Consider the following 10,907-nt stretch of genomic DNA (forward strand, 5'->3'; position numbering starts at 1 on the left):
GGCACATAGACCATTACTATACACACAAACATTGGTTAAACTTTCCAGCTATGCTGACACCACTGGGCACCTGGTCCTTCAACAACAAGGTCGCCTGGCTAGATAGGCAAAGGCCTAATAATTTAATAAATCAGTAAAGTAAATTTGCATTTTTCCTAACCTCTAGGCCCTAGATACGGCCTTTGGTAATAGCTTGGCCTAGTGTAGTACTAGGCCCTTAGTGTAGAAGAAATTCGAAAGAACGCTAAAGGCCTATAGCCTAGGCCTATTTTGGTTTTCAGATGTTTCAGGTTAGCAGCATTAGCAGGCCACAGGTGTTAGCACGGTAGCTAAAGTAAATTTGCAAGTTTACTAACTTCTCTAAGCACCCTAGGTACGGCCTTGGTAATAATTTTATAAACTACTGTACGATTGGGTTTTCAGACGTGAAGATTAAAGGTGAAATAAAAAACGAGTAACTCCTGCAGTTACCGCGTTAGTTTGAAATATATATTAAAAATGCATTTTAAAGGAGTCTTTATGTGAATACAAAACAACATATTAGTTTGAAACCAATCGGACGTGTCAAACCTCAGTTATCCTAAATAACCTGATTAGTGAAATATTAATTAGGCAAAAACAACAGGCTCCATCTTCTTATTACAATCTTGCATTCTGCCAAGTTGGAAACCAATCAGACTTAGTAAATTTTAGTTTTCGTGTTAACAAACCACGACAACGGCGCAACATAGAACAGAGGTGAAAAAAGTAACCTACCCGGAGCTTCGCTGGTTTGGGGGGGGGGGGCTAATAAATAAATAAGATACATATGGTGGTTATACAATGGGGAAAAAAGTGCCTGTAAAATGTGTTACCTCCTTTACATTATAGAAAAATAGCAAATATAGACAAACTCACACCCACACTGCATAGACTCAGAAGCATGAAATCAAACAAAATCGTGAAAATGCGTAATGGTAAATCCGGTAAGCATTGGAGGTGATGCATTTGGGTTTTTCAGGGTTTCATGTTTTTTTTTAATTATTATTTATTTAGCTAGTACACTGCAACTAGTATACACTTGTTATGCTAAATTGAAGGAAAGAATTCCTTTACAATGCGTTTTGGCATAAATTGGCATATCGTTCCATACATTTGAACCTGAAGATACAGACCGTAACAATAAAACGTTATTTTTTACTATGTTAGTTGAAATCTAATAAAGCATTGTATTATTTTTATCACCTGCCTCTATCACCAGTAAGGTTGCATTTGCTGAAAATAAAATTCTTGACCTCCGTGGTGGTCGCTTACTAAAGGTAACATACTATAAATCCATTTGAAAAATGGGGACAATATGTTTTCCCATAGCAGAATGGAAATACAATTATAATTTATAAAATCACAACATTAACGGGTAACGCTTCTAATCTCTCTGTTATTTTTTATTTAAATGCTCAGTAATTTATTACAAATGTAAAAAAAATAATAAATGCATTGTTTTTAAGTGGCCAGTGGCCATCCGGGAAAAAAAGCCACCCCCATCGCTTGCTACTTATTGCCACCCCGTAGCGCCGCCACTGCTATTGCTTTTCGCACCCTGGATGATCTCCGCAATGCAATTCAACAAAAGGACGCAAAACTTCGCCCTCGAACATAGCGCGTACTGCGTACAGTCCTTTTATCTTTACTAGTTGCGAGTACAGCCGTCAAATAATAGTCTATGCGTGCCATACGTTTTATAGTGTTAGTCTATTTTATTAATTATTTTGGGTATTTCACTATGTATGTTACATCTGATTTCTTTTGACCACGAGCTTGTTAAATGTTTCTATAAACTAAAATCTGATTCGTGAATACTGACCAACAATATGAAAAGTTATAGCCACAGCAAATTTCTGATTTTTATAAAATTCATGTTCTTATATAACATTAAACTGTCATTTTAACAATGTTGGACTAAGGTGCACAAAACGAAAATTTGAGTAGATAGAGGAAATGTATTTATTTTTTCTGCTAAGTGAGTCTCATGAACGACAATACACCACAAAATCGGTAAAATTAATGTTAAAATAATGAATATAATTAATTTCAGGATAATGGTAGTGTAAAATATCATTAGGCCTTTGTAATCACCGCACGACGCGCGATTATCATAACAACTAACACGCGCGTGGTAATTTGTCACACGCTGACGCTTAATTATGGTTTGGTTGCTATGGTTTTTGTGACGCATCAGCATGTTGACAACAGTTGTGTGTATATATTATGGTAAATTTGAAATATGAATCTAATTGTTACCTTTTTCTATTTCCAGTGGCTGCCAGAAATTACACATTATTGTCCAAACACGCCATATATTTTACTTGGTACAAAAATTGATTTACGAGATGATCCAGATGCAATTGAAGAACTACGTAAGAGAAATCAAAAAGCAACGTCTGTAGAGGAAGGAGAAACACTAGCTAAAAAACTGAAAGCAGTGCAATACATTGAATGTTCAGCTAAAACACAGGTTTGAAAATCAACTCATAAATTTAATTAATTGATTTTTTACTAATAACAGTCTGATACTTAACCAAAGTGCTCTGGGTACTACGGTAGAAGTCTTTCTTATACATTGTTGAAATTTTATCTCCAACTAGTAAAAAAATGCTGGAAATATTTTGTCGTACCTAGAAGGCCTTTGTGTCATTTTTAAACATTTAAAAAATTCTATATTAGCTCTTATCTTTGTAAAACTTTGATCATTTTGGAATTTCTTCCTAATAATAACATAACACTGGTCTTTGAACACCACGAACTTGTTGAAATCGTTTCATCATTGCAAGCTACTGCGGATGGTAACAACACTTAGGCATGTTTTTTTATTTAGTATTTTTAGCTCCAGGGCTAAAGCCAAACAGTGAACTGAATCACTGTATACTGGTACACCGTTTGAAAAACACACATAAATAAAAAATGCTCAACATAAACTAAGTCTCATAATGAAGCTAATGAAGCGAAAAGTTGTTTTGGTAGTGAGAAAAGATGCTGCCACCGTGACAAAAATTGAACCACGTACCCTTGGATTAAAAGGCAACTATCTACACCAACAAGTTAAACTATTCAGTTCCATTCCAGGTGACCATAGGGATACAATTGCGCTTCTTAACCGCAAGCAAAATTAGATATACAAGCAATTTCTTAGTAACCATTAGCAAATATAAAGAAACGGAGGGATGTATCGGTGTGTGTTTCATTGCTTTGACTCATTTACTGATACAGTAGTGTAATAGTAATTCGCCATTGTAGTTGCACTCACCCCTAAATTAAGAAAGAAAGATGAAAAAATACAAGTTTATCTGTTTGAAAATTGAAAGAAACATATATTTTATATATATTTTTCCATTTTTTTTTTTTTTTTTTTTTTGGAGATAAGAATTTAATAATTTTATGGGTTTGCTGAATTAATCAGACAATATTTTAATACTCTGTGTTATTTTGTTCTTTTTCAGGAAGGAGTGAGAAATGTATTTGAAGAAGCTTTATTGCTTGCGTTGAAACCTCCAAAACCACCACGTGAACCAGTCAAGAAATGTCAATTGCTGTAAACGTTAATCCTAAATTACAACAATGCTGCGTTAAGTTCACGAAAGAGTATTCTGAACTAAAAACATCACTAAACACTAGACCGGAATATTAAAAGAAGACCTACTCACATCGTTTCCGGAATTTCTACTATTTTTGTTTTCATTCTAAATTAATTGCTTACAGGCACAACCTTTAAATAGCCGAACATGCATTGTAGTTGCCCCATAGTTTCCTAAAATACAATGAGTGTTTTTAAAGGGAGCCAAATGTACTCTGAATTTTAGTTTTAAACATGAAGTTTACCGATTTAATATAATTTTAGAACTGATTTAGCATAATCATGTACATTAAATCTATTAATCTATAATCTATAGATGATAACATGGATCGAGTTGTAATACAAAGTGGCGGCGACAGAGTTTAATACAAAGTGCGAAAGCTCATTTTATTACAAAGTGCAACTACAAAGTGCGACATACAGTTACTACAAATTACGACAGCTCCTTTATTACAAAGTGCGACGATTATTACAAAGTGCGACGCAACACGTGTTTGTATGTAAACGGAGAGGCAGCTATTGCAATGTAACGTTCGATGCACACGGCACTTATACTGAATAAGAAACATGGAATCCAATACTGCGCCTAATTTGCGGAGTTTCTTGGATGAAATAACGATAAGTATAACGAAAGCATTCTCCATGGCTACCATGACCCCAATCAAAATAAATAATTTATGCCCAATACCATCCGTTGGCGGCGGGTATTTTAGAGCTGAATCATTGAGGTGGTACAGGTCTTCGACTACATAATACATATGCTCTTGTTTTTAAACTGAAAAGAAAACCATAATGCTTTTATTTTATTGCAGTGTATTTTGTTCTGGTGAGAAACACACCAACATGAACATCAGGAAAGTCTAAATACTAGGGTCCTCCTGGTTGCAAATTTGACAGGAGTACCGTTAGGCAATCCCCTTTTTCTTTTCCGAAGTGCACTTTGTTTTTATGTTGTCATTGGAAATGTGAATAAACTGAATGTGCTTAAACTTGCATTTTAGCTCAAATAAGTTGATGACTTAACAATAGTCGTCAACGGCAATGGTAAACGTCCCCTACCAATTATGCAAAACAAATTCTTAGAGCTTGAATTTTGGTCTGACCAGAATGGTATGCGACTTAACGTTGACAAATGCAAACGTATGTTTGTCAGTTTTATGAAGGAACCACCAAAACCCCAATTAAACTTATTATCACAAACAATAATGGAAGTTGAAAGTTATTAATGTTCTTGGTGTCCTAATTGAAATAAGCTTAAGTGGGATTCGCATGTTACTAACATTGTTTATAGAGTTAACGGTAAATTATTTATGTTAAAACTATTAAAGAAATTCAGACCAGAATTGATCACAATATGTAAAGGTTATGTACGTTCACTATTGCAATATGCTACCCCAGTTTGGAATTCTGGCCTCACTAACCTACAAATTTATATGTTAGAATCTCTGCAGAAAAGAGCTCTTCGAATCATTTTGGGTAACAGTTATACATCTATTCTATTGCAATATGCTACCTCAGTTTGGAATTCTGGCCTCACTAACCTACAAATTTATATGTTAGAATCTCTGCAGAAAAGAGCTCTTCGAATCATTTTGGGTAACAGTTATACATCTATTCTATTGCAATATGCTACCTCAGTTTGGAATTCTGGCCTCACTAACCGACAAATTAATATGTTAGAATCTCTGCAGAAAAGAGCTCTTCGAATCATTTTGGGTAACAGTTATACATCCTATAATGATGCATGTACCTTGTGTAATCTAGACACGCACAGCAAACGTAGATTACTTATTTGTAAGAATTTGCTAAACAACTAAAAAAACACCCTGAATTCTGTCAGTGGTTGCCCGAGTTGCGGTGTGATAGAATGAATTACAAACTCAGAAATGGTAGTAAAATATCCCAGTTAAAGTGCAACACTTCCAGATCCAGATTTCTTATTGATTTATTGAATATGGATAGTACTTTCCTCCCCCAATTTCAATTAAAGAGCAGTGTACCTTTTATCTTTTTCTTTTTACTTAAAATGTATCATTAATTTACGGTAATTAATTATCTTTGTGTTTTTATTAATTATTGAATTTATCTTCAACTTTGCTTTTGTTAATTTATTATGAATAATTGTAATAATCACTATAATAAATAATAATGATCACGTTTTTTATTTCTTGTGCAATAACCGAATAAATACTTAATTAATGAATATTTTGAATATTTTGAATTAAAGAATAGGACTAATGTATTTTTTTTTTCTTTTGCAATATTCAAATAACTATTTAATTAATGAATATTTTGAATTAAGAATACGACTAATTAAAACTTATTATAATGATGAATTTGGAGTTGTTGTTTTTTTTTCTCTTTTGAATGTTTTTTATTGTTCCTGTGCTTTTTTCAATTTTGTAATATGAATTATTGCTATTATTACTATAATTAATTATGACCTTTTTTGGATTAAAGATTTGAATGTCCTTTTTTAATAATGATATCTTACATTTTTCAATTATTTCTCTTTATGAATGTTTTTATTACCCTATGCTTTTTTGATTTTTAAATATGTTTATTGTAAACAGTTGTTCTTATGCTAATGTAACTTCTGCTTTTTTAGTATTTATTTACCTTTTGTCAACTGTTTTTTGCTTGTAAATATAACGCAATTTAGTTCTTTACACTACACTGTTATATTTGGCAATTTCTTTTTAACTTTGTATTGTAATTTTTGAATTTTTGAATAAATATACCATGAGAATTAGCTCTCCAGCAAAAACACAAGTGGTAAGCAGCATTGGAATTGACCTTTCAATCAAATATTCTGTAGATAAATCTTGTACACATAAACATGAACGCATAGTTATACTTTGAGGTGATTTTCTGCAAATGTTGTTATATTCACTGACTGCATAAATCCCATCGAAACTCAACGTAAATTGTAATACATAGTGTAAAATTTGCACTAATACCATAATGCCCACCTTAATCAATTGATATCAATGTGCCTTATCGTAAAGGTGATATTGTTAATTGGTCTTTCTCCATGGGTTATCCAAGGAAAGAAAAATTACAAATATCATCGATTTCTGTTTAGACTAGATGCCTATAATGGTTCAATTCAATGAACCGGTATAAATTTAATATAGCTTTTAAGCTGGTTTATTAACCAAGGTTGAACTCTCCTTGTAATAACACACAGAAGTATGAATAATAGTTAGAGTGGTTGTCTCATAGTAACCTGCAATTAATTTTTTTCGGGCTCACATGATTTTTTTTTCAAAATTAGATTTGGATACCGCGAGTCCATACGCATTCGTAGCAATATGTGTGCTTTGTTGGTTGACTGTCTTCCGATGGACCGTCGGCAAACGAATCCGTGCACGCAAGTACGCCTCTTGGCCGGCGCAACGACGGTTAACGGTTCGTCGTCGAAAATTTGCCTTCGAGCGACACTTCATCACGTGGCGTCTAACGCGTGGGCTACAGACTGGAGTGTTCGCCGAGCTTATCATGAAGGTTAATGTACCGGTAAAGTCAACCTGAGATACAGACCCTTTAAAACGCACTGATAAATGTTGTCATTCAGAAGACGAATTTATTATTGTTAATGCAACTGTGGTACATTCCAACCAAATTGAGTCTCGGGTTAGGAGGTTGCAAATCGATTAAAAGCTAGCTGTATAGCTACAGAACCATTAATAAAGCGGTACAAAAGAACGCAATCAGATTAATTCTACCTTGATATGAATTAACTACTGTCTGCTTCGCTCCTTCATAAATTTTTAACTCGTAACATAATTATTTTAAGTGCACATGAACCAATTGTGTACACTGGACCTGCGATTAAAAATCCACAACCATAATTAGGCGAGTGTATTGTTCGGTATTCAGGCACAGGGCGATGGTTGCACCCTGTGGAATGACTGCTCTAGATATAGTTTCTCAACGAGATTTATATTACTGAACAAACATTGTTAGGCCTACAATAATTATTAATTATGATGAAGGTGATGAAAATTACGAAAATATAAAAAATAAAATTCCCCAGGAGAGGATCGAACTCTCGACCTCCGCATTACTTGAGCAGTAAGGACGAAACCAAGTACTGTTTATAAGTACGGCGCGCTAACCGACTGAGCCACTGGGGAACACGTTTGTGAAGAGGCAATACAATCTCGTTGTATGATACTGTAGTTTCATTTCATTTATTTATTTGACACCCGGTTTCCGGGACTTCTAAAAAAGCAATTGCCTCTATAAATAAGTTAGCCAAAAGTTCCAACATAACACCAAAAAACATAGGCCTATATACAATAAAAATTCAATTATGACTGCTCTAGATATAAGTTTTCAACTAGATTTATATTACTGAACAAACATTGTTAGGCCAACTATAATTATTTATTATGATAAAGAAGATAAAAATGATGATCCAACTCTCGACCTCCACATTACTTAGCAGTAAGGACGAAACCAAGTATTGTTTAAAAGTAAGTTAACCGATTGAGCCATTTGGGAACACGTTCGTAAAAACGCAATGCAATCTCATTGTAGGATATAGTCTGTCATGACCAAAATGTAAATTAGTAGGCCTATAATCATGGCACTGGCAGAGCGAATCAAGGAATGAACGAATGAATAAAGGGACACAGGGATGAACGAGCTAATGAACGAAAGAAGGAACGAATGGACGAGCGAGCAAACGAACGAACGGCGGACAACTGGACCGACGAATGTACTTTCCTTACTTCAGGATCAATTGGCTTCACGTAAAAAAAAACCAGAAAAGTAGATCAGTTTTCATAGGACGTACCGAGAGAGTGCAGTAAGGCCCATTTCTTGGTGTGGAGGATTCACATCCCCTTAATATAACCAAAACAAAGCATTATTTTTAAAAAAATGTACTGTATTATCCTATGAAAAAGGTAAATCCATACAGCCAGTTTCTATTTTGTTCCTAATTGAGTATTAGCCAATCAGAATCTTAAATAGCAGCCTTTTTGATAACGGATTTATTATATTCGCTGCGTTGTTTGCGCTCATTTCAACATCTTATAGGCCAAGTTAGTGTGTTCAATCTGCGGCATAACCTTTGATACACACCAAGCGGATGTGATTACTGGTTCTGATAATGTCTTCATTATTGATTGTAGTAAAGGTAAGAGGTTTTTTATCCAAAGTGGTTTTATGACATAATAATATACTTTTAGTGTAAAGGTTCAAGATATAGTTTGACCTGTTTTAATGTTCATAACTATTTATTACAGATTGTGGTGATTGCCATCTCAATCAAAATAAATGCAGGTAAAGTACATTCTCCTTATACCATTAATAATTTTAATATGAATGCTAAGTTCAAATTAATTCATCGTTTATATTATTACTAGTTTAAAACTAGTCTTCGGGACTTATTTTAATGAAGCAGGGTGTTTGACAAAAACTCGGGAACAGTTAATGAGGAACAGATTTTTTAATATTTTCTCCAAGTTTATAAATATTTAAAAATCTGTATTTCGTTAACCAACTCCAGGTTTTTCATCAAACGCCTTTTTTTGTCTTAGAAAATATCAAAATATTTTTTTTCTAGATTTAATGCAAAAGGCAAAACAATTGCATTTTTTTAAATTCTAACTAGTATTAATAACAATAAAGTAGTGAGGAGCAGTAGCAGTAGCAGTAGCAGCAGCAGTAGCAGCAGTAGTAGTAGTAGTAGTATTAGTAGTACTAGTAGTAGTGCGATAGCACCGTCTGAAATCCGCCCTAGTGAACAACGTAACTTGTTCACCTTCGATAATAACATTATAATCATAAAAAATAAAGCATTATATAGCGAATAAAACTGAACCCTTATGCAAACTTAAACGTTTTAACCCACTGTTGTGCCAATTTCAGAATATCTTTCGTATGGGAGGACTGCAACGTATTCCTCAATATCTGCTGACAGCGATCCAGCAACATTAACGGATGGGATAGACAGCGTAAGCACTTCGACGGAATGTTTTAGTACTGGTAAGGGAGCCGGAGCAAACATTCCGGTTATTTTATTAGGGATTTTGCACCCTCCTTGTGCCACTTCCTCCACCCCTCACGGGTTGCTATTTGCTCTCAGTCCAAATTATTACCTCTGACTTGTTACGTTCTTTAACTGTAACAATGAATAAACTAAAAGATAAAAACCTTCAAAAGCGTTTTAAACGTTAGAAATATCTTATCGTCTACGTCTGCCACCAGAGCATTTCAACGTTCCAGAAGCCTAATTCACGGAATTATAAGCTCGGGGGTGAGGTATGAGCTCCCTGCGCCCATTTGATATGGAATTTAAATGAAAGCAACTTATTGATCGATGTGATTTTCAGGTGAAGCTATTAACATTAAATTTTGCAAATCTATACTTGGTTTTAATAAAAAAAAAAAAAAAAAAAAAATACATTGAAACATGCCATTAGAGGTGAATAAGCTCCTATCTAGTGGCGAGAAATTTTTTCAGAATGTCCTGTCATTCGTAAGATTTTTGATATCGCTAGTGTTTTTTTTTCATTTTTTTTTATCTCTGTGTCCTTCTATTTAACTTCTTATTCATCTATTCCTTCATCAACAGGGGTGGCACCAGAATTTCCCCGACGGGAGGAGGGCCGATGTCTCCGACGAAAAAAGTGGGCGTGGTCAGACGTCGCTCACAACCTCTAGAAAATGTTCCAGGGGGTCAAAAATGTGTCAATTTCAAAAGCTTATTTAATCGATTTTAGAGTCTGCCAATATGTAGAAAATACTTATACATTTTTTTCCCCGACGAATTGTGGTTTTTCTACCCGACGAGGGCCCCTGTCCTCCGGCCACTCCTTGTTCATCAATCAATCTAACAATCCATTTATTCATGAATCTAATCAACCATCGCTTCCACTATTTCACGTCTATTTCCTCAATTGATTTATTCATACCGCTTTAACATTTCATACTCCTTTATATATCCACACACTCTCTCCTCTTCATCACTCCACAATCCATACACCTATTATTTCTTACACTATCTTTCCATCCATCAGTGAACCATCCATCAATAATCAATTCATTATACCGTCTATGTCAGGGGTGGCCGTTTGCTGTTTTATGGGTTTTTCCCATTTGCCTTTTAAAATCATATATTATAGAATATCTATTGAGATCCAGCGGGCCGCCATTGATGCACGGTAGAGATTTCATCTTTAGATCTCCGATCTTGTTCACAAATTCACGGACTAGTGCTGTCTCGTAAGAATTTCGTAGGACGCGTTAAGAATGACAAAATATTCTCTGTATCTACTGGAAC

The 10,907-nt window shown here is 34.5% G+C and overlaps 1 protein-coding gene, 1 long non-coding RNA gene and 1 other non-coding gene across 3 annotated transcripts in view; 2 read left to right on the plus strand and 1 right to left on the minus strand.

The window, feature by feature from the left end:
- LOC117103365 (cell division control protein 42 homolog) overlaps nucleotides 1–4,813 on the plus strand; it is a 23,277-nt gene extending 18,464 nt beyond the window's left edge. Inside the window, exons 4-5 of the mRNA XM_033243910.1 lie at nucleotides 2,297–2,494; nucleotides 3,477–4,813. Coding sequence (XP_033099801.1) covers nucleotides 2,297–2,494; nucleotides 3,477–3,572 — 294 coding nt within the window. The 3' untranslated portion in view covers nucleotides 3,573–4,813. The remainder of the gene's footprint in view (nucleotides 1–2,296; nucleotides 2,495–3,476) is intronic.
- A 2,828-nt stretch (nucleotides 4,814–7,641) lies between these two features.
- On the minus strand, nucleotides 7,642–7,749 carry Trnai-uau. Its single transcript has 2 exons — nucleotides 7,712–7,749; nucleotides 7,642–7,677 (listed from the first exon to the last, which is right to left on the minus strand). It is a non-coding gene; the product is annotated as a tRNA-Ile (tRNA).
- Nucleotides 7,750–8,625: 876 nt separating this feature from the next.
- On the plus strand, nucleotides 8,626–9,611 carry LOC117103340. Its single transcript, XR_004444570.1, has 3 exons — nucleotides 8,626–8,759; nucleotides 8,869–8,905; nucleotides 9,494–9,611. It is a non-coding gene; the product is annotated as an uncharacterized LOC117103340 (long non-coding RNA).
- The last annotated feature ends 1,296 nt before the right edge of the window (nucleotides 9,612–10,907 follow it).

Source organism: Anneissia japonica, unplaced genomic scaffold (assembly GCF_011630105.1).
Source record: "Anneissia japonica isolate Jap-2015-1 unplaced genomic scaffold, ASM1163010v1 scaffold1891_len642697_cov171, whole genome shotgun sequence".
Classification (NCBI taxonomy): domain Eukaryota; kingdom Metazoa; phylum Echinodermata; class Crinoidea; order Comatulida; family Comatulidae; genus Anneissia; species Anneissia japonica.